This window comes from Muntiacus reevesi, chromosome 3 (assembly GCF_963930625.1).
Source record: "Muntiacus reevesi chromosome 3, mMunRee1.1, whole genome shotgun sequence".
Taxonomy (NCBI): domain Eukaryota; kingdom Metazoa; phylum Chordata; class Mammalia; order Artiodactyla; family Cervidae; genus Muntiacus; species Muntiacus reevesi.
Genome location: NC_089251.1, coordinates 118,169,175 through 118,197,120, shown reverse-complemented (window position 1 = coordinate 118,197,120; position 27,946 = coordinate 118,169,175). Strand labels below are relative to the sequence as shown.

The window sequence follows — 27,946 nt, the reverse complement described above, 5'->3', positions numbered from 1 at the left end:
GGTGGTGGCGGAGCTGTCGAGAACACAGCCCTCAGGTGCTGGGTCCTCCCAGCGCACAAGCAGGTATGTTCAGACAGAAACCCCACCATGGCCCCTCCCCTAATAGCTTTTAGCACCTCTGCGCAATGAAATGCCATGGGTGAGATGTTAACTTGAAGATGTTAACTTGTTAACTGAAGATTTTTAACAGCAACAACAAAAAAAGACCCCAAACATGCTGTGACTCCCACCTGGATCATGCAGGTTGGCAAGATGCAAGAGGGACAGAGTTTTGAAATCAACCAGTGGCCCGACTTAATGGCATCTGGAAATGGTGTCACTTTACCGCAGTCTGTAGTTCTAAATCTCCTTAATGCATAGGTACTGTTCTTTTTACCGGAAGGAAATATTTAGAAAAGTCGCATGCATGCTTGTTTATCTCATCGGTGTCAGTCTCTTTTCAGTGGCAACGTGAGTGTTAAGAATGAGGTACAGAAAGAACTCAGTACAGAGATGGGGAGCCCCAGTGTATTTGTCTTCTAATAAACTGGATGGCTTCAAGTAACACAAATGTGTTCTCTCCCAGTTCTGGAGGCCAGAAATCCAAAATCAAGTTGTCCCACAACTTTTCTGGCTCTTGCAGCTTCTGGCAGCTGCAGGCCCTCCTTGACTTGTGGCTGTGGACCTCCATACTCTGCCTCCATCTCCAATAACCTTCTCCTCTTCTCTTTATGTTCTTTCTCTTAAAAAAAAAAAAAACTTATTTATTTGCCTGTGCTGGGTCTTAGTTGTGACACTTGGAATCTTTTTTTTTTTAGTTGTGGTATTCAGGATCTAGTTCCCTAACCAGGGATCGAACCCAGGCTCCCTGTATTGGGAGCATGAAGTCATAGCCACTGGACCACCAGGGAAGTCCCTATGTTCTCTTCTGTCTCGTATAATGACACTTGTCTCTGGATTTAGGATAATCTAGGATACAGACCCCATGGGGTCACAGAGAGGCAGACACGACTTAGCAACTGAACAACAGCAACAGCTTAACTAAAATTTGCAAAGACTCTTTATCCAAACCAGGCCACATGCACAGGTTCCTGAGGTTAGTACCTGGACAGACCTGTGGACGGCCACCATACCACCCACTGGGCCCGATCACCAAAGGATCCCCTGTGGAAGCAGTTTAAAGTCTTATTAGAAAACTTACTGTCAGGCAGTAATTGCTGAGGTTATATGTACACTCCCTATTTGCTGTCTTTGTTCCTTAGATCTCCTTAGCTGCTATTAGTCACCCGGTCTTTTTCTTTTTTTTTAATTTGGCTGTGCCGGGTTTTAGTTGCAGCATGTGGGATCTGGGATCCTTAATTGTGATATGGAAACTCTTAGTTGTGGCATGTGGGATCTAGTTCCCTGACCAGGGATGGAACCCCAGGCCCCATGCATTGGGAGCACAGAATCTTAGCCATTGGACCACCAGAGAAGTCCCAGACACACAGTCCTGATTTGAAATTGGCAGCTGGCCAGCACTGCAACTCACCTCACCTGCCCCCCTTGGGTTCTAATGGTTTACACTAGGGAGGGTTGGTGGGTAGGGGGGCGCTGTATGCTTGTTCACATGGGGGCTGCCAACTGCTTGTGCCAAAGGAGGGAACCTGCCAGAGACAGGAGTTGCATTTCCCTAGGGAATGTGCCCCCAAATCACAACTTGTACCTCCCATTCTGATGTCCTAGGGAGATTGTAGATCTATCAAGATCAGTAGAAATATGTTGATTTTTTGAAAGCTGTATTCAAAAACATTTTATTGAACCCAAGTCATTTGCTGAACATACCACAGAATCCTAGAAAAGTCTCACAGGCTGTTATCCTCCAGAAGTTTATAAAAGAAAACACAGAGCAGATAAATCTGTGCTATTGATGAGGGCTGGAGATAACAGGGAGGAGTGATCAGGGAGTTGATGGTTCTCCTCCCACGTGGCTCGCCCAGGGCTTCTCAAAGTCCCAGACCATTGAATGTGGTTCACATAGAATCTAGGCCCCACCCCAGACCCCCTTACCATAGTCTCAGGAGTGGTTATTGTACACACCAGTGATTGAAAAACTGCTAGTTTGGGGATAAGGATGGAGTGCAGTGAGGGTGGCCCCCCCAGGGTGTTCTGAGAGTGAAAGGGAGCCCTTTCCTAGGATTCCTGGACTCATGGCTCCTTCCCTTCTGAGCACTGATGGGCACCCCTGAACCCTGCAAGGCCACACTCGCTGCCTGTCTGCACCCCCTCAAGGACAAGCAGACAGCACTGAACACTACAGAGCCCGGGGGCCATGAAAATACTGGTGACCACAGGGAGCTCAGAGAGTCCCAGAGAATAGCAGTGGTCACATCAAATGTATCCTTTACTCATAATTCTGGTGAAGAACAGCACCCTTTTATGTTTCTTCTTCAGTAGCAGGGCAGATTGATGACTTGTCAACTTCTGTATGCTTGGTTATGTCTAAATTTTTAAAAATCATTCATACTATGCCAAATAAGTCTTAAATAAGTCTTAATTAAATAATTAATAATTAATTCTTAATTCAGAATCATCCATACTGTGCCACTTAATTCTTACTAAAAAGTGTACCCTGATTTTAAATATCTTTAATACCTTGATTAAAGGGCTGTAGGTATTTTTCATAGAATCTCAGTTTTTTTTTATTTTGAAGTTTAAATCTGTTGTTCAGTTATTTTTAACAACAGTCATAGGCATGTCTTAAATTAGTTGGGCATGCGTCCTGGGCCAAGTCCTGTGCTGACTACTTCACACGTTTGATTGCATTTATTTAATCCTGGGGTGAATTCTGCTCGCATTGCATGTTATAAATGAGGAAGCTGAGGTTGAGAAAGGTTGAGGAACATGCTCAAATGTTATTTGAGCCTGCTTGCTCGTTACCACTAAGCTGTGCCGTCTTCTGGGCGAGCTGTTGATTTTCCAGTGAACTGTGAAAGTTTTGAGTCTCTGACTCTATAAAATATTCAAAGCTATTTTATGGTCTAATGCTGTTGTTATTCAGTCGCTAAGTCATGTCAGACTCTTTGAGACCCCATGGACTGCTGCACGCCAGGCTTCCCTGTCCTTTCCCACTTCCCGGAGCTTTCTCAAACTCATGTTCATTGAGTCGATGATGCCATCCAACCATCTTGTCCTCTTGTCATCCCTTTCTCCTCCTGCCTCCAATCTTTCCCAGCATCAGGGGCTTTTTCAGTTAGTTGGCTCTTCACATCAGGTGGCCAAAGTATTGGAGCTTCAGCTTCAGCGTCAGTCCTTCTAATGAATATTCAGGATTGATTTCCTTTAGGATTGACTGGTTTGATTTCCTTGCTTTATAAGGGACTCTCAAGAGTCTTCTGAGAGAAGCACCATAGTTTGAAAGCATCAGTTCATTGGCAGTCAACCTTCTTTACGGTCCAACTCTCACATCTGTACATAACTGCTAGAAAAACTCTAGCTTTGACTGAACGGACCTTTGCTGGCAAAGTGAAGTCTCTGCTTTTTAATATGCTGTCTAGGTTTGTCATAGCTTTTCTTGAAATTGAAGCAACAGCAACGATTTTTAAGCATAGGCTCAGTTTTCGGGGGGGATGCCTGTTGTCAATGCTAATTTCTCCCTTTCCGCACTGTGTTATCCCCCCAAGTTCATTTAGTTTTCCAGAGTTCTCTTGAAGAGCTGGCTAAAGCAGGAGTCCTGGCCCCACCCCCAGAGAGACTGAGTGTGTGGCCCTGGCCCTGGGAATCTGCGTCCTTACTATACCCCTCAGTGCTTCTGCAGCCAGAGTCTGCGCCTTGAAACACACTGCCCTGTGTGTAGACCTCCAGGTGAACGGGCCACCACACGGGAAGTGGGTACAGCCGGCCAAGGGGCAGGGCCCAGCCCCCCGGAGACAGGACAGAAGCTGGGGCGCCTGCAGCTCACCCTGTCTTACTCAGTCAAAGTCAAAACCAGGAAGGGAAGGGCTGTAGTTTCCAAGTTTTCTTTTTTTCAAATTTGTCTTCACTTTGGGTTTTTTGTTTTGTCTTGTTAGTATTTATTTATTTGACTGTGCCGGCTGTTAGTTGCAGTATGCAGGATCTTTAGTTGCGGCGCGTGGGATCTAGTTCCCCGACCAGGGATTGAACCCAGGTCCCCTGCAATGGGAGTGCCGAGTCTTAGCCACTGAACCACCAGGGAAGTCCCTGGGGGGCTTTCTACTCACTTTTCCACCGTTATTTATGCTCTGCCCCACCCTGATGGTTGAAAAATCAGTTGGAACTAACTTAAAATCCATGTTCTATGAAAACACAACCAAATGAGCAAGGGGAAGATCCCCAACCCCCAAAGATTCCAAGTCCTTTTCCTTTTTCAGTTTGTTTCTAGGATTCCTTTTTCTGATTACAAATGAAGTACATACTTATTACTGAAAAGCCAAAAGTAAACACAGCGTAAACAGCCACCATAATAATTCTGTCCACCCAGGGACGACCACCGCTCCCTCTGTTCTGCTCCCATTTATCTCTGTGTCTTATCTTTCCTTTGTCAGTTGGAATTGAGCTCAACTGCAAAGAGCCAGGAATCCGGCCTTACCAGACCCAAGGCTCATCTTTCGCCTTCCTTCACCCAGACTGTCAGGGAGAAGGGAGCATCCAGGTTTTGTGGGCCCCCCAGTCACAGGGTTGTGGAGGCCTTCTGTAAAACAACAGAATACAAAGTTTAGGTATTAAAGTGAATATCCAGAGTGAGCCTTAGAGAAATAAACAGCAAATTCAAATTTTAAGAACTGACAAATCGATAACCAACAAGGACTTAACATATGGCACGGGGAACTAGACTCAGTACCTTGTAATAATAACCTATAGGAAAAGAATCTAAAAAGGAATCGATATATGTATAACTGAGTCACTTTACACCTGAAACTAACACAACATTGTAAATCAACTGTAGTTCACTTTTTTAAAGTAGGTAAATGAACAAAAAAATGACAGGTACCAGCAACAGAAAAATAATGTTTTGTTAACTAGTGGCTTGCCACACGCTGTTGAGGTAATCCGCATGGGTTGGAAAAGAATTTCCAGACACAGAGCATTTCAGAAGGGAGTGATTTTATTAAGAACAAAGAGCAGAGATAATGTGGGCACTGCAAGTGCAGTAGACCAACCTCCTGACAGACCAGGGAGAGTTGACAGTTTTCGTGGGTTAGTAGTCACCTTTTATAACCTCAAAACAAAGAAAATTCCTGCTGGAAGGTTGGCATTAGGTGATTGGTTAGGGCACTGTAGGGTGACTACCAGGGTGGGCATCTTTGCCTAATTTGGGGTCAGGAAGCCTGATGGTGATGATCACCGGGGCTTTTGGCAATGGTTACAAAGGGGCTTAGTCAGCCAGAGGGAACCTGGGTTCTGAGCTCCACTTCTGAGGCCTTGGTACAAGGCTTTGCACCTGTGGCCTTGGGGCAGGACTTCACACATGCTTCATGGTTTTCTTTCTGGATATTTTTTATTTTATGCTCTTTGATTGCTTCTACATATGTGAGAAGTTTGTAATATTTTCTACAGTGAAAGAAAAGAAATTTTATTTCTTATTATTAAGAGATTAGAAATTTTTCTGTCAACTTCACATTTAGTTTTTGGTAATGCTGTGTAAATTTTTAGGATTTCTATTAAATTTGAGAAAACCTTCCTCAAACTTCTGAAAATGGAAGACTAGGGACATTTCAAAGTTTCCTTGCGCACTGACTCTTCATAAATACTCTGATGACCTGCGGAATTCCTTGTAGTCACTTCTGCACCAGGACAGCTCACCATCATTTGGCTATGCACAGAAGTGACTGAGAAAAATATTTTTCATTAAACCCAAATTGTATGTCACCTGGGTTCAGCGCCCCCTTAGCTAAGTTCCAATTTGTCTTTGACCATTCTAACACCGTGTGGGGAGGTATAACAACAGAAGTTGGTGTAGAAAGAAACAGCACTCTTAAGTGACTTCAATTAAAACTTGCTACTTTTGCAAATTTTACAGAAACATGTGACTGTTTGAACATGTTGCTAGGGTTCCAAAGCTCCATCTGGAGACCTCCATTTACTGCTTACTGGTCAGAGCTGGTTCTCATGGCCTCTAGCTGCAAGGGGGTCTGGAAAGATGTTTTTAACTAGACATATTTCTGGGCCAACAAAATCAGAGGGCTGTTGGTCAAGAAAGAGAGAATGGGTATTGAGTGGACAGCTAGCAGAGTCTCCTTCAGCTTCCAGGACGTTCTCTGTGTGTATGGATAGACAGATGTATTGTGTGCCTGTATTTTCTTACAAAAATGCATACTGTTTATAACATGCCATAATTGCTTTAAGTGATTTCACCAATACTCAAAAACAAGTACTGGAAAATTTTTTTAACCTAAATTGATATGTGTTGACCATCTTTTGCTACAGAACAAATTGTTGTTGTTATTCAGTCACTCAGTCATGTCCAATTCTTTGTGACCCCATGGACTGCAGCACACCAGGCTTCCCTCTCCTTCACTATCTCCTGGAGTTTGCTCAAACTCCTGTCCACTGAATCAGCAATACCATCCAACCATCTCATTCTCTGCTGCCCTTTTTTTGCCTTCAGTCTTTCCCAGCATGAGGGTCTTTTCCAGTGAGTCATCTCTTCACATCAGGTGGCCAAAGTATTGGAGCTTCAGCATCAGCCCTTCCAATGAATATTCAGAGTTGATTTCCTTTAGGATTGACAGAACAAATTACATTCAGCTAAATCAGATGCTGCATTTTGGGGGTTTTGTGTGTGTGTGTGTGTGTGTGTGTGTGTGGTTAAATATGCTCTATTTTTTTTTTTTTTTGTAGCAGAACATTTTTTCAGACAGCATCTCCATGTGTAACCCAAATGGATGCTGAGTTCTGTGATGGGTAGGGTGGTTGTTGGGAACCCTTTCCCTTCTCTCCCAGCACCCCCTGAAGCATTTCTGTGCAACTCAGTATAGACAGATATGCTTTAAGACCTTTCCATCCCCAAAAGTCTCCTTTGCAGCCGAGGCACCCAGAGAAGACCCTGGAGCTCCCCACAAGCACAGGGGGTTGTGAGGTGAACAGGAAACAAGCCCTCTGGACTCCTCTGAGACACCCAGCACTTAAGGCAGTCATTCTGGGCCCTCATACCAACCCTCTTCACCAGGGACCCTTCCTCAGGCCTTATGATGACACACCAGGCAACTCTGCCCACAGGCTGACCCAGTTTCCTCATCCAGTGCATGGGTGCGTGCATGCTAGGTCACTTCAGTCGTGTCTGACTCTTTTCGACCCTCCAGGCTGTAGCCCGCCAGGCTCTTCTGTCCATGGGATTCTCCAGGCAAGAATACTGGAGTGGGTTGCCATGCCCTCCTCCAGGGGATCTTCCCGACACAGGGGTGGAACTTGCGTCTCTTATGTCTCCTGCACTGGCAGGCGGGGTCTTTACCAGTAGTGCCACCTGGGAAGCCCCTTCCTCATCCACTGCAGAGGACAAATACCACCCACCTTAGGTCATCTCTTGGGCCTGTGAAGTTTTAGGGAGATGGTGTGGTGGGTGGGGGTTTCCACAGGTTGAAACACGAGTACGTGCTGTGTTCTCTCTCCTGAGGAAGCAGTTGGAAGGGTGACCTGGGAAGGACTGGAGCAGAGAGGAGGCGTGGGCTGAGCGACCCACACGCTCACCATCGCCCTCTCCCAGCGCTTAAGCCCGAGCCTTCCTCTCCTAGCTCCCGTGGAAGGGCCCAGGTGTCCGACTGGCATAAGGGAGGGGGAGAGAGAAGGCCCAGGGGATCCTAAGGTACCCCTGAATTTCGAACTTAAGGAACCTGCCCTGATGACGGGGACAGCAGGTCAGAAGGGAAAGGGGAGGAGCAGCGGACAGAGGAGCTCAGTGTTAGTGATGGCAGGTAGGATAGCCTTCTTTCGCGTATTTCACAGGACAAGGGAGATGAAGCTGCACTGGTTCTTACTTGGGAAGCTTATGGCCCATCGTTTCCTCCACAAGGGTGGAGGCCTCCCATCTCCTCTCCCCTGCCTTTCTCCCCTTCCCCGCCCCCCACCCCTCACCACCCTGCCCCGCCCGCCCCTCCAGCTGCTGGCTGTCCCCACAGCACAGCTGAGACCTGGTGATTCCCTCCCACTGGAAACTGGGCTTTTTTTCTTATTCCTACCTCAAATTAAAAAAATATATATATAAAGAAAGCTGAGCGCTGAAGAATTGATGCTTTTGAACTGTGGTGTTGGAGAAGACTCTTGAGAGTCCCTTGGACTGCAAAGAGATCCAACCATTCCATCCTAAAGGAGATCAGTCCTGAACATTCATTGGAAGGACTGATGTTGAAGCTGAAACTCCAATACTTTGGCTACCTGATGCGAAGAACTGACTCATTGGAAAAGACCCTGATGCTGGGAAAGATTGAAGGTGGGAGGAGAAGGGGATGACAGAGGATGAGATGGTTGGATGGCATCACCGACTCAATGGACATGAGTTTGAGTCAACTCTGGGAGTTGGTGATGGTCAAGGAGGCCTGGTGTGCTGCAGTCCATGCAGTCGCAAAGAGTTGGACACCACTGAGCGACTGAACTGAACTGAACTGAACCTCAAATACTAGATAAACCCAAATAACTTTCAAGCAAAAATCAAGAAATCAAAGATGTAACTCCCATTCATATATTTTCTGATTTTTAAAAAATAATTATTTGTTTCTTTGCCCGCCCTGGGTCTTAGTTGTAACACATGGGATCTTAAGTTGTGGCATGTGAACTCTTGTAGTTGCATCATGTGGGATCTAGTTCCCTAACTGGGGATTGAACCCAGACACCATGCATTGGGAACACAGAGTCTTAGCCACTAGACCACCAGAGAAATCCTTCTGTTGGTTTTTTTTTTTTTTACATTTTATTTGTAAATAATTATAGAGTCACAGGAAGTTGAAAAAGTAGTAGAGAAGTGCTAGACACCCTTCACCCAGCATCCCCAGTGGTAACTGTAGCATGTAGGGGGTCGATGTTGGCACAATCCACAGACTTCATTCAGATTTCACCAAAAAAGTGATTTCTTTTTTAAACAAATTTTCTTAATTATTAACATAGCTATGTTACAGAAAATAGAAAAAAGTTATTCTTGGTTCACTGTCCTGTGTGGCCACTATAAGCGTTATTGTTCCTTTCCTTCCAGTCTTTTTGTTTACTTTTAGCATCATTTGTGTACCATTTATAACCTGACTTACAATGTTTTAAATAAGCTTTTTCTTCATAACCTAGTCTTTATCCTTATAAATGGCCATATAATATTTCAAATGAATATGCCACATTTTCCTTCATTGCTTCCCTATTACTACACAGATTGTTCCAGTTTTACTCTACAGTGATTTTGTAACAAACAGCTTTATTTAACATCTTCCATATTTTGCAGTCTTCCTCTAGGGGCTTTTTTGGTGGCTCAAACGGTAAAGAATCTGCCTGCAGTGCAGGAGACCCAGGTTCTATCCCTGGGTCCGGAAGATCCCCTGGAGAAGGGAATGGCAACCCACTCCAGTATTCTTGCCTGGAGAATCCCATGGAGAGAGAACCCTGGCAGGCTACAGTCTGTGAGGTCACAAAGAGTCAGACATGACTGAGCAACTAACACTCTAAGGTTTAACACCCAAGGATATGAACATTTCAATGACTCTTGGTATAAAATGCCAAATTACTTTCCAAAAGCACTGTCTCTAATTTCCATGCCACTGACATCTTAAACTGTTGCCAGAAGCAGATGGGGTCATTTCTTTAATTGCCGCTCATTTAATAATTTAAGAATGATACAGGTTTTTGTAAAGTTGTAGTTTCCAGTTACTTGTAAGGTTGATGATTTTTTTCTTCTCTTGCCTGATGATACTTTTAATTTTGTGACTTGGCTATTCGAAATCTTTGCCCTATTATCTGTACGGTGTTTTACTTAACTGATTTATAAGAATTCTTTATCTAATGAAAATCTTAACCTTTATAATCTGTTAACTGTGCTGCAAATATTTCTTCCCAGTTCATTGTTTTACCTGTTAATTTCATTTATCATTAAAATACTGTATATATGGAAATGTTAATTTTTTCTGAAACCAAATCTGTCCATCTTTTTTTTCCCTTCTCACTTTCAAAAGTCAGTATACTCCAGAGATGCGATAAGTTACTATATTCAACTCTTTTCTTCCCCTTTTTCCATGGTTTGATTTTTTTTTTTAATTAATACTGCTAGGTGGTATAATATTGCAAGCTAAAGGGATTTTTCCTGAAATTTTCTGTTTATCTGAATAATCTGTGTCATGACCCTTCCTCACTTGTTGCTAAGTCTCTTATTCCTATAGATGAATGTATTAAATACAGTGAGTTAGAATGTGTGGTCTGCTCTCAGCCAGATGACCTCTCCAGCCCTGTTTCCTCTTTGCTTCCTCCAGATCATGACCAACACGGGGAAGGCGAGGCGGAGGGGGGCAGCTGGCATGCAGTGGGGTGGCCCGGAGCCCCTGCGCCGGCCGGTCACCCCCGGCGGCCACAGGACCGGGTACCCAGCGTAAGTCCGGGCTAAAGGAGGCGGGGATTTATTTTCCTAAGCTTTGTTTTGATGAACTGCACCGAAAGATGTACGTATTTAAAAAGTCAAAATAAAACGTTCATACTGTAAAGCATTTCTCTCTTCATTATTCATCTTTGGGGGATTTTTTGAAAGGACAGAGGTCAAGTCTCCCTCTTCCCCTCCACGTTTCTCAGGGTCTCCAAGGCACTTACAACCTTTATCTAAGAGAAGCCTGGTGTTGGCCAGTGTTGATTCTGAAGGAAAGGACCAGAAAGGGGCAGGGTGTCTACCCAGAGAGGACTCTCAGTCTTTTCTGCAGCCTCTCACTGCAACCCAGGCCCTTTGTTGGGAAGAAATATCACAGTTTAAGATGCCACCAGCCTTTTTTTCTTTTTTTTTTTTTTTTTTTTTTTTTTTTTTTAAATATTATTTTATTAGTTGGAGGCCAATCACTTTACAACATTTCAGTGGGTTTTGTCATACATTGACATGAATCAGCCATATAGTTACACGTATTCCCCATCCCGATCCCCCCTCCCACCTCCCTCCCCATCCGACTCCTCAGGGTCCTCCCAGTGCACCAGGCCCGAGCACCTGACTCATGTATCCCACCTGGGCTGGTGGTCCGTTTCACCATAGATAATATACATGCTGTTCTTTCAAAACCTCCCACCCTCACGTTCTCCCCCAGAGTTCAAAAGTCTGTTCTGTACTTCTGTGTCTCTTTTTCTGTTTTGCATATAGGGTTATCGCCACCATCTATCTAAATTCTGTATATATGTGTTAGTATACTGTAATGATCTTTATCTTTCTGGCTTACTTCACTCTGTATAATGGGCTCCAGTTTCGTCCATCTCATTAGAACTGATTCAAATGAATTCTTTTTAACGGCTGAGTAATATTCCATGGTGTATATGTACCACAGCTTCCTTATCCATTCATCTGCTGATGGGCATCTGGGTTGCTTCCATGTCCTGGCTATTGTAAACAGTGCTGCAATGAACATTGGGGTGCATGTGTCTCTTTCAGATCTGGATTCCTCAGTGTGTATGCCTAGAAGTGGTATTGCTGGGTCATATGGCAGTTCTATTTCCAGTTTTTTAAGAAATCTCCACACTGTTTTCCATAGTGGCTGTACTAGTTTGCATTCCCACCAACAGTGCAAGAGGGTTCCCTTTTCTCCACACCCTCTCCAGCATTTATTGCTTGTAGACTTTTGGATAGCAGCCATCCTGACTGGCGTGTAATGGTACCTCATTGTGGTTTTGATTTGCATTTCTCTGATGATGAGTGATGTTGAGCATCTTTTCATGTGTTTGTTAGCCATCTGTATGTCTTCTTTGGAGAAATGTCTGTTTAGTTCTTTGGCCCATTTTTTGATTGGGTCGTTTATTTTTCTGGAATTGAGCTTCAGGAGTTGCTTGTATATTTTTGAGATTAATCCTTTGTCTGTTTCCTCATTTGTTATTATTTTCTCCCAATCTGAGGGCTGTCTTTTCACCTTACTTATAGTTTCCTTTGTTGTGCAAAAGCTTTTAATTTTCATTAGGTCCCATTTGTTTATTTTTGCTTTTATTTCCAATATTCTGGGAGGTGGGTCATAGAAGATCTTGCTGTGATTTATGTCGGAGAGTGTTTTGCCTATGTTCTCCTCTAGGAGTTTTATAGTTTCTGGTCTTACATTTAGATCTTTAATCCATTTTGAGTTTATTTTTGTGTATGGTGTTAGAAAGTGTTCTAGTTTCATTCTTTTACAAGTGGTTGACCAGTTTTCCCAGCACCACTTGTTAAAGAGATTGTCTTTTTTCCATTGTATATCCTTGCCTCCTTTGTCAAAGATGAGGTGTCCATAGGTTCGTGGATTTATCTCTGGGCTTTCTATTCTATTCCATTGATCCATATTTCTGTCTTTGTGCCAGTACCATACTGTCTTGATGACTGTGGCTTTGTAGTAGAGTCTGAAGTCAGGCAGGTTGATTCCTCCAGTTCCATTCTTCTTTCTCAAGATTACTTTGGCTATTCGAGGTTTTTTGTATTTCCATACAAATTGTGAAATTATTTGTTCTAGTTCTGTGAAAAATACCGTTGGTAACTTGATAGGGATTGCATTGAATCTATAGATTGCTTTGGGTAGAATAGCCATTTTGATAATATTGATTCTTCCAATCCATGAGCACGGTATGTTTCTCCATCTGTTTGTGTCCTCTTTGATTTCTTTCATCAGTGTTTTATAGTTTTCTATGTATAGGTCTTTTGTTTCTTTAGGTAGATATACTCCTAAGTATTTTATTCTTTTTGTTGCAATGGTGAATGGTATTGTTTCCTTAATTCCTCTTTCTGTTTTTTCATTGTTAGTGTATAGGAATGCAAGGGATTTCTGTGTGTTAATTTTATATCCTGCAACTTTACTATATTCATTGATTAGCTCTAGTAATTTTCTGGAAGAGTCTTTAGGGTTTTCTATATAGAGGATCATGTCATCTGCAAACAGCGAGAGTTTCACTTCTTCTTTTCCAATCTGGATTCCTTTTATGTCTTTTTCTGCTCTGATTGCTGTGGCCAAAACTTCCAACACTATGTTGAATAGTAGTGGTGAGAGTGGGCATCCTTGTCTTGTTCCTGATTTCAGAGGAAATGCTTTCAATTTTTCACCATTGAGGGTGATGCTTGCTGTGGGTTTGTCATATATAGCTTTTATTATGTTGAGGTATGTTCCTTCTATTCCTGCTTTCTCGAGAGTTTTAATCATAAATGAGTGTTGAATTTTGTCAAAGGCTTTCTCTGCATCTATTGAGATAATCATATGGTTTTTATCTTTCAATTTGTTAATGTGGTGTATTACGTTGATTGATTTGCGGATATTAAAGAATCCTTGCATTCCTGGGATAAAGCCCACTTGGTCATGGTGTATGATTTTTTTAATATGTTGTTGGATTCTGTTTGCTAGAATTTTGTTAAGGATTTTTGCATCTATGTTCATCAGTGATATTGGCCTGTAGTTTTCTTTTTTTGTGGCATCTTTGTCTGGTTTTGGAATTAGGGTGATGGTGGCCTCATAGAATGAGTTTGGAAGTTTACCTTCTTCTGCAATTTTCTGGAAGAGTTTGAGTAAGATAGGTGTTAGCTCTTCTCTAAATTTTTGGTAGAATTCAGCTGTGAAGCCATCTGGTCCTGGGCTTTTGTTTGCTGGAAGATTTCTGATTACAGTTTCGATTTCCTTGCTTGTGATGACTCTGTTAAGATCTTCTATTTCTTCCTGGTTCAGTTTTGGAAAGTTATACTTTTCTAAGAATTTGTCCATTTCATCCAAGTTGTCCATTTTATTGGCATAGAGCTGCTGGTAGTAGTCTCTTATGATCCTTTGGATTTCAGTGTTGTCTGTTGTGATCTCACCCTTTTCATTTCTTATTTTGTTAATTTGGTTCTTCTCTCTTTGTTTCTTAATGAGTCTTGCTAATGGTTTGTCAATTTTGTTTATTTTTTCAAAAAACCAGCTTTTAGCTTTGTTGATTTTTGCTATGGTCTCTTTAGTTTCTTTCGCATTTATTTCTGCCCTAATTTTTAAGATTTCTTTCCTTCTGCTAACCCTGGGGTTCTTCATTTCTTCCTTCTCTAATTGCTTTAGGTGTAGAGTTAGGTTATTTATTTGGCTTTTTTCTTGTTTCTTGATGTGTGCCTGTAATGCTATGAACCTTCCCCTTAGCACTGCTTTTACAGTGTCCCATAGGTTTTGGGTTGTTGTGTTTTCATTTTCATTTATTTCTATACATACTTTGATTTCTTTTTTGATTTCTTCTATGATTTGTTGGTTATTCAGAAGCGTGTTATTTAGCCTCCATATGTTGGAATTTTTAACAATTTTTTTCCTGTAATTGAGATCTAATCTTACTGCACTGTGGTCAGAAAAGATGACTGGAATGATGTCAATTTTTTTGAATTTTCCAAGACCAGATTTATGGCCCAGGATGTGATCTATTCTGGAGAAGGTTCCGTGTGCACTTGAGAAAAAGGTGAAGTTGATTGTTTTGGGGTGAAATGTCCTATAGATATCAATTAGGTCTAGCTGGTCCATTGTATCATTTAAGGTTTGTGTTTCCTTGTTGATTTTCTGTTTAGTTGATCTATCCATGGTTGTGAGTGGGGTATTAAAGTCTCCCACTATTATTGTGTTACTATTAATTTCCTCTTTCATACTCGTTAGTGTTTGCCGTACATATTGCGGTGCTCCTATGTTGGGTGCATATATATTTATAATTGTTATATCTTCTTCTTGGATTGATCCTTTGATCATTATGTAGTGTCCTTCTTTGTCTCTTTTCACATCCTTTATTTGGAAGTCTATTTTATCTGATATGAGTATTGCGACTCCTGCTTTCTTTTGGTCTCCGTTTGCGTGAAATATTTTTTTCCAGCCCTTCACTTTCAGTCTGTATGTGTCCCTTGTTTTGAGGTGGGTCTCTTGTAGACAGCATATATAGGGGTCTTGTTTTTGCATCCATTCAGCCAATCTTTGTCTTTTGGTTGGGGCATTCAACCCATTTACATTTAAGGTAATTATTGATAGGTGTGGTCCCGTTGTCATTTACTTTGTTGTTTTGGGTTCACGTTTATACAACCTTTCTGCATTTCCTGTCTAGAGAAGATCCTTTAGCATCAGCCTTTTTTTTTTTCTATATGACTTTTTTATCTGCAGTTTTGGCTGCCAAGTCTTTATTCATTCTTCATAGCCTTGCTCCAACCCTGTTTATATAAACAAATCTAGTCTGGTTACCCAGAGCCTCTGGTCTCCCTGGGAACCCGGGGACCAGACCCCTGGGGACTCCTGGGGAGCCCTAGGCCAGGCAGTCCAGCTTGGGCCTCTTCGGAGGTCTGAGTGACCTCTTCGCCTGTCTAGAGAGAACACTGGAGAGAAACAAATGCACATAAAGGGGATTATGGAGAGCAGGCAAAAACCTACATTTGTTCATGCAACAATTATTGGCCATAAAATATTTCAAACGAATATGACATATTTTGCTTCATTGTCCCCTATAGCTGAGCAGTTTGCTTGTTTCCAGGTTTGCTGTTATAGTCATTTGTAACAACCAGGCACCGGGGCTACGGCAGCAGACAGAACGCAGAAGCACCCAGACCTGGTGGAGTTTGACTGCCGGTCCGGGACCTGACCTGTGAATATTTCAGGGCCCATGCTGTGGATCAGTGCTGAGATCTGTTTGATTTGCCTTCACAACTAGTTACCATGTGCTTCATATTTCAGGGGGTTTATTTTTCATATTGTCTAAACTAATATGCCTTTTTCTCTTTAACCTACAGAAAAGTTGAAAGAATTATTAACAATAAAGAGCTTCCAGCTGTTAGCATTCTGCAATAATTGTGCTCTCTTGCTTACTCACTCTCTTGCTCTCGTTCTGTGCATAAAATATAATTTACACACATACACATTTTTTTTTTCTGAATTGTTGAAAGCAGGTGGCATAGTTTCTGCCCACATCTCCAAAGAATAAGAATATCCTTTTATTTAACCACATGAAAGTGAAAGTCAATCAGTCGTGTCTGACTCTTGGTGACCCCATGGACTATACAGTCCATAAAATTCTCCGGGCCAGAACATTGGAGTGGGTAGCCATTCCCTTCTCCAGGAGATCTTCCCAACTCACGAATCAAACCGGGATCTTCTGCATTGCAGGTGGATTCTTTACCAGCTGAGAGCTACCAGGGAAGCCCATTATTTTTAACTATATAACCACACCCTAAAAAGTTAACATTAATTTAAAAATATGAGCGTATAAATATTCCCTAATTGTCCCCTAAATGTCATTTATATCTAAGAAGTTTTGTGCTCGACCTTTTGATCCAGACCTTAGCCAAGTATCAACTACGAGTAGATCCAGTTTGTAAATATAGTATCTTTTTGAATGGAAAAAGTAAGAGGAACTAATAAAATTCATCTTGTTTGAGATGGGAAAGAGGACACTGAATTCTCATTTTAAAATTTTTTTTAAAGTTACTAAAACCCCAGCTTTACAGAGAGGCAACAATAACATGCATATTTAATCAGGAAGGAGGACAAAGATAATCTAATAAATACAAGATCCAACCAATGGACACAGTGAATTGGGCCAAATGTTTTACCTTATGGAGAGGAAAAAAGAGGACATTTTTCCATACCTGGGGAGCACACATGGTGTTCCCCTGACTTGTGGAAGTATTCCCTGCAAGGAATGAGAGCTCTCATTTTCCTGAAATTCCCCGACCAGGAGTTGAACCTGTGCCCCCTGCATAGGAAGGGTGGAGTCCTAACCACTTGGCTGCCGGGAAGTCCCTGAACCTTCCAATTCTAATGAAGCCATTGCCGCATAACCAACTCCATCCGTTATGCCAATTTAATGAACATTTATAACACTTCTGTGTGCCAGTTGCCCAGTTCAATTCAGTTGCTCAGTTGTGTCCAACTCTTTTTCGATCCCATGGACTGCAGTATGTTCAGCTTCCCTGTCCATCACCAACTCCCAGAGCTTACTCAAACTCATGTCCATTGAGTCGGTGATGCCATCCAACCATCTCATCCTCTGTCGTCCCCTTCTCTTCCCGCCTTTAATTTTTCCCAGCATCAGGGTCTTTTCCAATGAGTCAGTTCTTCACATCAGGTGGCCAAAGTATTGGAGTTTCAGCTTCAGCATCAGCCCTTCCAAAGAATATTCAGGACTGATTTCCTTTAGGAAAGTTGCTAGAGGTGCAAAAATAAACAGTGTGGTCCCTGCCCTCAGGAGCACACAGAGCAAGCTACCTAGTAGGGGAGAGAGACAGTAAGTAGGTGATGGCAGAGCGTAGGGGTTCCCCTCGGGCAGGCAGCACAAAGGTAAGACTCAGGATCTTCAGATCGCCTCTTTAAAAAGATTACATGAGTCTCCACTCCCAACCAGTGTCGTCTGATAACCTAGTGATGCCAAATGTGTAGATAAAGCAAGAATCTTAGTGACAATATGCATTACACTCATTCCAGACACTAGTACTTTTGCAGTCAGTAATCCCATTACTAGGGTTTTACACTGAGATAATCAGATATATACATAGATATGCACACAACAGGAGTTACTGAAAAATCATCTAAATGCCCAAAGCAGGAGACTGGTTAAATTATTATCCACACAAAATGTATTGAAAATAACATTTTAGAAGAATATTTAATGCATGGGAAGAGCCTCACAAGACACTCCTAAGTGAAAAAGCAAATTATGAAATAGTGTGGATCTAACCTGCTGGCCAAATATAGCAATCCTAAGTTTTAAGTGTGGTTTTTTGTTTTTGTTTTTTTTTAAGGCATATATTTGCTCTTTTAAAAGAAGATACCAAATAAAAGAAGATATCAAATGTTAATAGGAGTTGTGTCTAGGTATGGTGAGGACAGGGCAATCTGTTTTCTATATATTTTCCTGATTTCTCATGATAAATGCTGGTTTTAAAATCAAGAAAAGAAAGGTTGGAAATAACGACTACAGTCGCCCCTGTGCAGTGCAGGACTCTCCATCACCCTGCATCTGACGGCGCCTCCCAACGCCATCCCCAAGGCCTGGCCCCAGGCTCCGTGTCTCCTGGGCTCCCTTACCTCTGGTTCTCTGGCCACTTCCCTGCACCATCCTCCTCTCTTTGAAGCCCACATGGTCTGGCGGTGACTTCCTCAAGTTAATGCTGCCACAGCCATGCCCATGACTTCCCAGACCCTGCTGACCACCCTCCTGGGAGCTCTCAAGCATCTGCCCCGTGGCCGCTGTGTGCTGGTCCCCCAATGCTCCGCCCTCTTCCTCCTAAAACACTGTGTTGTGCAGGCCCCGTCCTGTGTAAAGGTCCCCATCCCATCTTGCTGGCCCTCCGGTTTCCATTACATGCTGCTGATGCCCAAATCTCCCACTCCAGCCCACTCTTGCCCCCAGTGCTACGTGTGTCCCCGCAGCACCCCCAGATCAGTACCTCCCAAATGAAGAGCCCTGTCTTCTGAGCCCCCTGCTTCAGGGAATGGAGTTAATACTCCCAGACACAGAGCCAGGATCCCACCCCAGTTTGCCCAGCCACCCCTTCTCCTGGCTCGGGCCCCTCATCTCTGCCCTCCTGAGCCAGCTCCTTCTCCCCAGCCTGGGCGGAACCTCCAGACCATTCTGCCGGCCACAGTCCGCCCTCCAGGACCACAGACACAGTGATCCTTATAGCACATCATCATGGAATTTCATTTCTGCATCTTCTATTTCCTTTAGTGCATGCATGCTCAGTCACTCCGTCATATCTGACTCTTTGTGACTCCATGGACTATAGCCCACCAGGCTCCTCTGTCCATGGGATTTCCCAGGAAAGAATACTAGAGCAGGTAGCCATTTCCTCCTCCAGGGAGTCTTCCTGACCCAGGGATTGAACCTGTGGTTCCGGCATTGCCAGGCAGATTCTTTACCTCTGAACTACCTGGGAACCCCTATTTCAGGACCAAATCTACTCAAACCCTGGCCAATCAAGTCCTTCTTAATTGACACCGTCCATCTCCACCCTCAAAGTCACATGCTGCTCAGGACACTATGTACCCTCCTGCCTGCATTTTTTGTGTGCCCTAAATCTCTCTGTAACAAAGCAATATAAATACATGCTTTCATTTTGCCTCCTCTTGCTTCATCTTACTTGTTCGTGGTGCTACCTCTGCTGGGAAATGCTACCTCTTCAGCCCCCTGTCAAACCCCAGCCCAGAGATCAGAACCGACTGAGTCACACACACATACACACACACACCGAAACACACATACACTGAAACATACACACACTGATACATACAACTACATATACACATGTATACACACACATACACAGGTACATACACACACATATACACACACATACATATACACAGGTACATACACACATACATATACACAGAAATACATACACACTCACACTTACAAGCTTTTATGCTCTATAGGGCAGTTAGGTCTCTGCTTATCTTTGCTGCTGGAACTGACATTCAAGAACAGCCATTTCATGGGGTACCACTCTGGGCAGAGCGGGGACAGGCCTGCCATGGTGTGTCCCCACCAAGCCCTTGCTGCGAGCAGGTGGCTCGTGTCTCCTCGTAGATGGGGAGCGAGTACGCTGCTGGTGTGCGCACACTGCAGAACCCTCCTGGGATCTGCTGTGAAGGTATCCTGCTTCTCTCTGATGTGCTTGCCCAGGCCACCATCTCTTGCAGGCGCCCAGTGCATGTCTGCTGGGTGGACCAGTCTCCACCGACCCAGGTGGCGGCGTTAGACACTACACACACCGTTAGATAGTGTTCCAGAGAACAAGCTCTTCCCCACTCCTGTGCCTAGTGACTCTTGTTGTCAGGGCTATGACACATCCCATCTTTTCTGACTGATTTCATCCCTGCACTAATCTGCTTCCTCCTTGGAGGGAAGCCCAGAAGATTGATATTTTAATTAAATTGTTTGGTTGAAATGTTATGTTCTTAAAAAAAAAAAAATGTTATGTTCTTGTGTCACCCAAAGCCAAAAGATCCAACTCTGTGTTAGAAAAATAATAACCATGTTTAAAATGTATAAGAGCTCACATGAGTGAGGCAAGGGGCACTTCCTATTTCTTAAAGACATCCAATATCTGCTAATACTAGCTTAACAAACGGCATTCAGGTGCTTCCACTTCCTGTGTTTGTTTGTGATGCTACACAGTAGTCAGCAGTCAGATATCTCCTGTCTGTATTGATTGCTGCTTTTCATTTTTTCCTCCAGGCTGGAAGATCATCCCAGTTCTCCCCAGATGGCCCAGCATGCCAGAAATGGCTGTCTCCCATCCCTGCCAAACACCCACGCTCCAGTCTGCAGGGGGGGCAAACCTGCTGCTCCTGAGCCTTGCCTGTCCTTTTCGTGTAAGAAAACTGGCAGCATATGGGGGGGGGGGGGCGCAGCTCCAGAACTGGGGGCAGCTCTGGGACTAGGGGGCAACTCTGGGACTGGGGGCAGCTCTGGGCCTGGTGATGCCTAGGATCTTATGAAACTGCAGCAGTTCCAAACCCTGGAAGACCTCAGCCTCACACCTGCTCTTGAAAAGCCCTCTGGTCTCAACCATTACCCCATGTCACAGAGGCTCGCAGGCTTGTGACCCCACAGCCAGACCTGACCATGGACTTTTCCTCCAGACTCCCTTCTATCAGAGCACTGCATCCAGTGCTCACCTCTGCAAGCTATTTGAGCAAGATTTCTGACTGGGGAAGCCACGTTTAAATGTGAGATTTTGAAGTAGAACTCTCCGAACAACGTAGATCTTTGACCAAAACTCTGGTGCCCCAAACTCTATTGCTGAGGTGGTCAGCCACACAGTAGAAGGCTGAGCTGAGTTAGAAATGTGCAGCCAGGAGCAAAAGCTAGTGTGAGATTCAAACACATTTTTAAAAATAATTTTATTCATTTATTTTTGGCTGTGCTAGGTCTTCCTTCCTGAAAAACCTTCCGCAGGTTTTTCTCTAGTTGCGGCGAGTAGAGGCTACTCTCTGATTGCAGTGCATAGGCTTCTCATTGGAGTGGCTTCTCTGGTTGCAGAGCACGGGCTCTAGTGCGTGCAGTTTTCAGTAGATGCAGCGCATGGTTTCAGTAGTTGCGGTTCCCCAACTCTAGTGTGCTTAGTCGAGCAGTTGTGTCCAACTCTTTGAGACCCCAAGTAGCCTGCCAGGCTCTTCTGTCCATGAGGATTCTTCACACAAGAATACTGGATTGGGTTGCCATGCCCTCCTCTAAGGGATCTTCCCAACCCAGGGATCGAACCCAGGTCTCCCACAGTGCGGGCGGATTCCTTATCATCTGAGCCACCAGGGCTTCAGAGCACAGGCTTAATAGCCGTGGCACATGGGCTTAGATTCTCAGGTGTCATGTGGGATCTTCCTGGATCAGAGATCGAACCTATGTCTCCTGCATTGGCAGGCGGATTCTTTACCACTGAGCCACCAGCGAAGCTCTCCAGACACATTTTGAAGCTTCTTGTTGAGCTCACCAGAGACTGATGGGGAATAAAAGTATTTTTTAGATGCTAGAAAAAATATATATGCTTTGAATTAGAAATGTACAAAGTTTTTTTTTTTTTAATTTTCAAGAGGAAATTAAAAGGATATGAACAGATCAGATAAGACTCCAATTTCTCCATTCAAATAGGAAAAACAACAAGAAGATCAGGTCAGATTCCAGTATGAGAAACATCTGTGAGCTTTTATAACATGCTCAGAATTGGATTCAAATGCTTCTGATCCCTGATTCAGAGCAGTAGACCTGTCCCAGAGTCAGAAGAAAACCAGGCTGTTTGGTTACCCTGGGAGAGGGTCTCTTGATTACAGCAGTTTTAGAGGGTTGGGTTTTTGTTTTTTTTTTTGCCAGCTTTGATCATTTATTATTTTACATGTGTTTTTCTAGAGCTGCAAACATTAATATGCCTTCTTTAAAAGATGGTTAGCTCAATCATTTACCGAGAGATTTCTGCTGCCAGGGTGGAGGTTTTAGGTGGTCTAATGATTTTTGCCAATTTGACCTAATGCCATTGAGTTAAAAATGATTTCAAATTCTATAGGCCTGGTCTTCCCAAGTGGTGCAGAGGTAAAGAACCTGCCTGCCAATGCAGGAGACACAGGAGATGCAGGTTCAATCCCTGGGTCAGGAAGATGCCCTGAAATAGGAAATAGGAAATGGAATAGGAAATAATCGCTCCAGTATTCTTGCCTGGAAAATCCCATGGACAGTGGAACCTGGCAGGCTACAGTCCATGGGGTCTCAAAGAGTTGGACATGACTGAGCACAGCACCACTATTCCAAAGAGTTGCGTTTAGGCTAACTTATTTATCAGTAACATCCTTGTTTTACCCAAATTGCACCAAGGTGACCCTCTGTCTTGCACTGATTCTAAGTGTGGCCTCACCTTTTAGGAAGATTTGTTGTGGTATTACCTGTAGGGTAGAGTCACTGGAGGTTGTCGGGGATGGAGGAAGCTGAGTGGTGGCTGATGTCGCTGGTGATGTAGACATTATTGTTATTTTCAAGAACATTTGCTTTTGACCCTGGCAAATTCTGGTTCCTTGCATGAAAACGGTGGGCACCCACCAGGGCACTCATCCCTGGCATCACCAGCCCTTCCTGGTGCTTCTCCCTGGGAAGGCAGCAGCTACTCACCTTCCCCTCTAGATGGGCCACCTGGAGCCATGCAGCTGCTGCTGCACCCAGGAGCCTACTCTAAACACTGAGGCCATGCTTTTCAGGTCCCATCCTCCACCTCTCGTTCACTCAGGCCTGGCTGGGAGCCCACCTGCTGCCCTCCTGCCTCAGTGGACTCCCCTACACTGACCCCCAGTCCATCCTCACTCCCCCTGCCAGATACCAGGCATATTAATCACTTCCTCCACCCGCAGAGGCTTCCCAGGTATCGCTAGTGGTACCTAGGATTGACCCAGGTTCGATCCCTGGGTCAGGAAGGTGCCCTGGAGTAGGAAATGGCAACCCACTCCAGTATTCTTGCCTGGAAAATTCCATGGGCAGAGGAGCCTGGTGGGCTACAGTCCATGGGGTCGCAAAGAATCAGACACAACTGAGCACACACCCATCCCCATGCCTTTTCTCTTCCTCAGGCCTTACTTAGTTCTCCTTCAAACTCCTTTTATAGGACAAACGTTCTCCCCTTGAAGAAGCCAAGGGTCCAGCTTATTGGCTTTCCTGGGGTCATTTATTTATTAAAAAATTTTTTTAACTTTTTATTTCATATTAGGATGGGCTCCCCAGGTGGCACAGTGGTAAAGAATCAGCCTGCCCGTGCAGGAGACACAGGAGATGCAGGTTCCGTCCCTGAGTCAGGAAGATCCCCTGGAGGAGGAAATGGCAACCCACTCAAGTATTCTCGCCTGGAAAATCCCATGGACAAGGGAGTCTGGCGGGCTACAGCTCATGAAGTCACAGAGAGCTTAGCAACTGAGCACGTATAGCCAATTAACAAACAATGTTGTGAAAGTTGCAGGGAAACAGTGAGGGTACTCAGCCATACATATACACGTGTCCATTCTCCCCCAACTCCTCTCCCATCCCGGCTGCCACATGACACCGAGCAGAGTGCCATGTGCTGTATGGTAAGTAGGTCCTTGTTGGCTATCCATTTTAATTACATCAGTGTATACATGAGCATCCCAAACTCCCTAACTATCCCTTCCCCCTGATCCTTCCCCCCTCCTGGGGTCATTTAATGAGTGTGGATTCCATTTCTGGTGTAGACTTCTATTCTTCCTTCCTTGCCCAGCGCAACCACCCCAGGCCCTCGCCTCCTCTGTGAGCTTTTCATCCGGTCTGGCCACCGCCTTATCTTCGTCTTTTCACTCAGCCTCCTTGAGGGGACGGTTGCAGACCGGCTTCAGCCAATATGCTCAAATGCTGTGTTGAGGCTAGTTCTGAGGCCGCATCTGGTCTCCGCCGACCAAGCACCACGGTTGAGGGAAGAAGAAGACAGCAGCATGTGGCAGGACGCTCCTGATCCTTACTGTCCCATTTCGTTCCTTCCCCGGCGAGAGCTGACCTGACTTCCTCTTGACCCTCCCGCCCGTCCAGTCCTGCTCCTCCAACCCTTTCTCCCTGGTCTCTGCACCTGCTCACCTTGTCCCCCCAGCCCGTTCTGGCCTCGCCCGGCCACCAACCCCCCAACAGGTTCCCTCACACATGACCTTCACCCCTGCTGGAAATTAACACCGCACCCAAGACCCGTGGGGTCCCAGCACCCCGGCCCAAACGTCGAGTTTGTTCAGGACGCCCCCCATCACGGCTGTGCGTTTCGTCAGCACTGAGGCAGGACTTGGAACGAGGGGGCCGTGGGATCCTTACATGGCTCCATCAGTTCTGTGAGGGACCAGAAAGTACATTATTTTTAAGCAAAGGACTCAGCCCCACAGAGCCAAAAGGAAATAGCTCCCAAAGAAAAAAAAAAGAAAAGCCAAGAATGTGACTCAGTATCTTGTACGATATTGACCTGAGGAAAGTTATTCTCATTTCCTTCCCCATCCACCAAGACTGGGATATCAAAATCGCATGTTCTGTCAGTGGACCCTGAGGGAAAATGCCAGCCCTGTTTGAAATGGGTGAAGAGGCAGAGAAACAGTGGTTTGTCTCAGGAAACTTCAGGTGCATGCACACAGCTGCCCTCCTCCTCCCAGCTCCCATATCTTTCAATGGAGATATATTTTTTTGGCAGGGAGCAGGGGAGAGGTGACGTCAGGGTCCATAGGGGTTGCTCTGAAAGTCTGCAGTGTGGCCTAAGCAGGCGGAGCAGGTGGGGTGGCTAACCTGAGAAGACCCGAGAAGGTCTCCGAAGAGCCCAGCTCAGTTCCTTCTCCCTCCTACCAGGGGCCTTTGGCACCTGTCCCCCGCCGCCACCTGCCCGGGAAAGCTCATGATCCTGGAGAGCTGCCTACCCCTGGGCGCCATCTTGGAACACTGTTGACCCTGATGGGGTTTTCCATGTGCAGCCCTGCTCTCGTGTGTGGTTCCACTCAACCATTATTTCATACACCCAAATCTGGTCTCCTGAGCATTATTATAAGGCCAGTCAGCAGAGAGCACAGACAAGCAGGCCAGTTGTCCACTAAGGAACAGCTCAGAGAAGGCTGAAATCCTGATTCCAGTCACAGTTCTGGGTGGAGACTGTCCAGTGAGTGAGTGAGTGAAAGTCACTCAGTCGTGTCTGACTCTTTGCGACGCCATGGACAATCCAGTCCATGGAATTCTCCAGGCCAGAATACTGGAGTGGGTAGCCTTTCCCTTCTACAGGGGATCTTCCCAACCCAGGGATCGAACCGGGATCTCCTGCATTGCGTGCGGATTCTTTACCAACCAAGCTATTAGAGAAGCCCAGAGACTGCCCAGTGTGGGCTGTAAATAAAGCCACCCAAGAATTCCGTACCAGAAACAGAGTCCTTGTTTGGGTCAAAAGAGAGTTATCTGGAAGTCAAAGCTGTGCCCCCTTGCCATAGGTTTGAGGCAACCTGCAGGGAGGATTCTTTTTATTTTTAAACCAAAGTATAGTTTTTAATGGACATGGGTTTGGGTGGACTCGGGAGTTGGTGATGGACAGAGAGGCCTGGTGTGCTGCGGTTCATGGGGTCACAAAGAGTTGGACATGACTAAGCAACTTAATTAATTAATTAATTAATATTTGATTTAAAATGCTATGTTAATTTCTACTCTTGCAGCAAAGTGATTCAGTTACACATGTATATACATTCTTTTTTCCTATTCTTTTCCATTATGGTTTCTCACAGGATATTGAATAAAGTTCCCTATGCCGTGTAGTAGGATCATGTTTATCCATCCTATGTATAATAGTTTACATCTGCTAATCCCAAGCTCCCAATTCACCCCTCCCCGATCCCTCTCCCCCTTGTCAACTGCAAGTCTGTAGTCTATGTCTAGGAGCCTGTTTCTGTTTTATAGAACAGTTCATTTGTGTCATATTTTAGATTCCACATGTCAAGTGGTATCATATGGTATTTGTTTTTCTCTTTCTGACTTACTTCACTCTGTATGATAGTCTCTAGGTCCATCCACATCTCTGCAAATGGTCCAGTTTCGTCCCTTTTTGTGGCTGAGTAGTATCTCATTGTATACGTGTACCACATCTTTATCCATTCATCTGTTGGTAGACATTTATGTTGTTTCTGTGTCTTGGCTATTGCAAATAATGTTGCTATGAACATAGCGATGAATGTATCTTTTTGAATTATAGTTTTGTCTGGATATATGCCCAGGAGTGAGATTGCTGGATCATATGGCAACTCTATCTTTAGTTTTTTGAGGAATCTCCATACTGTTTTCCATCGTGGTTGTACCAATTTGCATTCCCACCAACAGTGTAGGAGGGTTCCCTTTTCTCCACACTCTCTCCAGCATCTGTCATTTGTAGACTTTTTGATGATGGCCATTCTGACCAGTGTGAGGTGATACCACACTGTAGTTTTGATTTGCATTTCTCTAATAATTGGTGATGTTGAGCTTTTCGTGTGCCTGTTGACCATCTGAATGTCTTCTTTAGAGAAATGTCTGTTTAGGTAGGGAAGATTATTTAAGATAAAGCTGAGGCCATTGCAAAGCTGCTAGAGAGATTCTTTTTTTTTTTTTAATGAGCTGAAAGGAGCTTGGGTAAGGGCGTAGTGAATTCAGACTGCCACAGTGTTGCTCTGACAGTGACATGGACCCCTTTGAGCTGGAGAAAGAGGGGTGCATGTCATTTGAAGTACAGAACAGGCCCGTCCCCAGACCCTTGGGAGGGACCCTCAGCAGTGTCATCGAGGACTTCTCCCGTCATTCCCTATGATCTAGGGGTGGCCCAGGCAGCCTGGTCCTTGCTGGGAGGTATTAGGGAGGTTCCTGCTCTTGTGGGAGGGCAGGGATTCAGGCCTGAAGGATCCGGGACGGCTCAGAGAGCCCCACCTCTGGGCTTGCCAGATTTGGCAAATGAAAACACAGGACACCCAGCTGAAGTTGAATTTCAAACAGACATGAATAGTTTTTCAGTTTGCCTCTGGGCCCCTGTGCATCTGTGCCAAGCAGGGGACCCAGGAGACAATTCCAGGTTTTGTTGGCTTATCCCGAGAGGTGGGGACAGGGGTGGGGACGGGGCAGGCCACAGGGCTGAGGGTCCAATCTTCCCTGCGTGCGTGTGTTCCAGCCAGAGCGTGCCCACTGCACCCTCAGGTTACAAGTACCCGAAGTGGTCGTCTGGAAAGGTCCCAACCTGCACAAGTAAACAAGTCCCCATCCATAGGCGCCGGGGAGCCATGAGGGACTGGCCCCAGGCTTTTCTTGGCTCCAGGGCCCAGCCCAGTAAAGAGCATCTTCAAAGAGCTTCCAGAGCAGAGGTCAGCTGAGCTCTCTCTCCTGACTCCCCCCAGCCGCCACTGATGCCAAGCCGGGAGAGTGGTCGCCAGCAGGACGTCAGGGAGAGCCTCGCCTTCCCTCAGCAGGGGCCCCAAGCCAGCCTCGAGGGGGGCCCCAGGCCCCGGAAAGTGGAGACACCACCAGGTAGGCGTGGAGCAGTGTCCCAGGAGGGTTCCTCTGAGGCCAACCTCTGATGATGGAGGCAAAGGAGCTTTCTGCAATTCTGAGACCCTCAGGGGAGTATGGTCAGCTCGCCTGACAACCTCAGAGCCCAAAGGGAGGGACCTGCCCTCCTGAGAATCACTAGTCGTCAGGCCGGAAGGAGAGAAAAACTTACAAACACACCCAAGGGGCTCGTTTTAAGAACTGCTGGGGAAAAAAAAGAACTGCTGGTTGAACACATTTGGGAGGGCGAGTGATGAGAAGTAATTTGAGGTCAGTGGCCTCTCTTAGCAGTTCGCTTTTGGAGAGGGGGCTGTGGAGGCGAGAAAGGTGAGGA

General features: G+C 45.0%; 1 protein-coding gene across 6 annotated transcripts in view; it reads left to right on the top strand.

Annotated features, from left to right (window-relative positions):
- The window catches only part of ARMC9 (armadillo repeat containing 9), a 175,838-nt gene that overhangs the window by 135,858 nt on the left and 12,034 nt on the right, over nucleotides 1-27,946 (top strand). For 5 of the 6 annotated variants that reach the window (XM_065930365.1, XM_065930364.1, XM_065930362.1 and 2 more), the window contains 3 exons: nucleotides 10,416-10,531; nucleotides 20,296-20,432; nucleotides 27,462-27,591. In XM_065930365.1, coding sequence (XP_065786437.1) covers nucleotides 10,416-10,531; nucleotides 20,296-20,432; nucleotides 27,462-27,591 — 383 coding nt within the window. Of the gene's footprint in view, nucleotides 1-10,415; nucleotides 10,532-20,295; nucleotides 20,433-23,302; nucleotides 23,341-27,461; nucleotides 27,592-27,946 lie in introns of those variants that run through there. The other variant, XM_065930367.1, reaches the window with a different exon arrangement.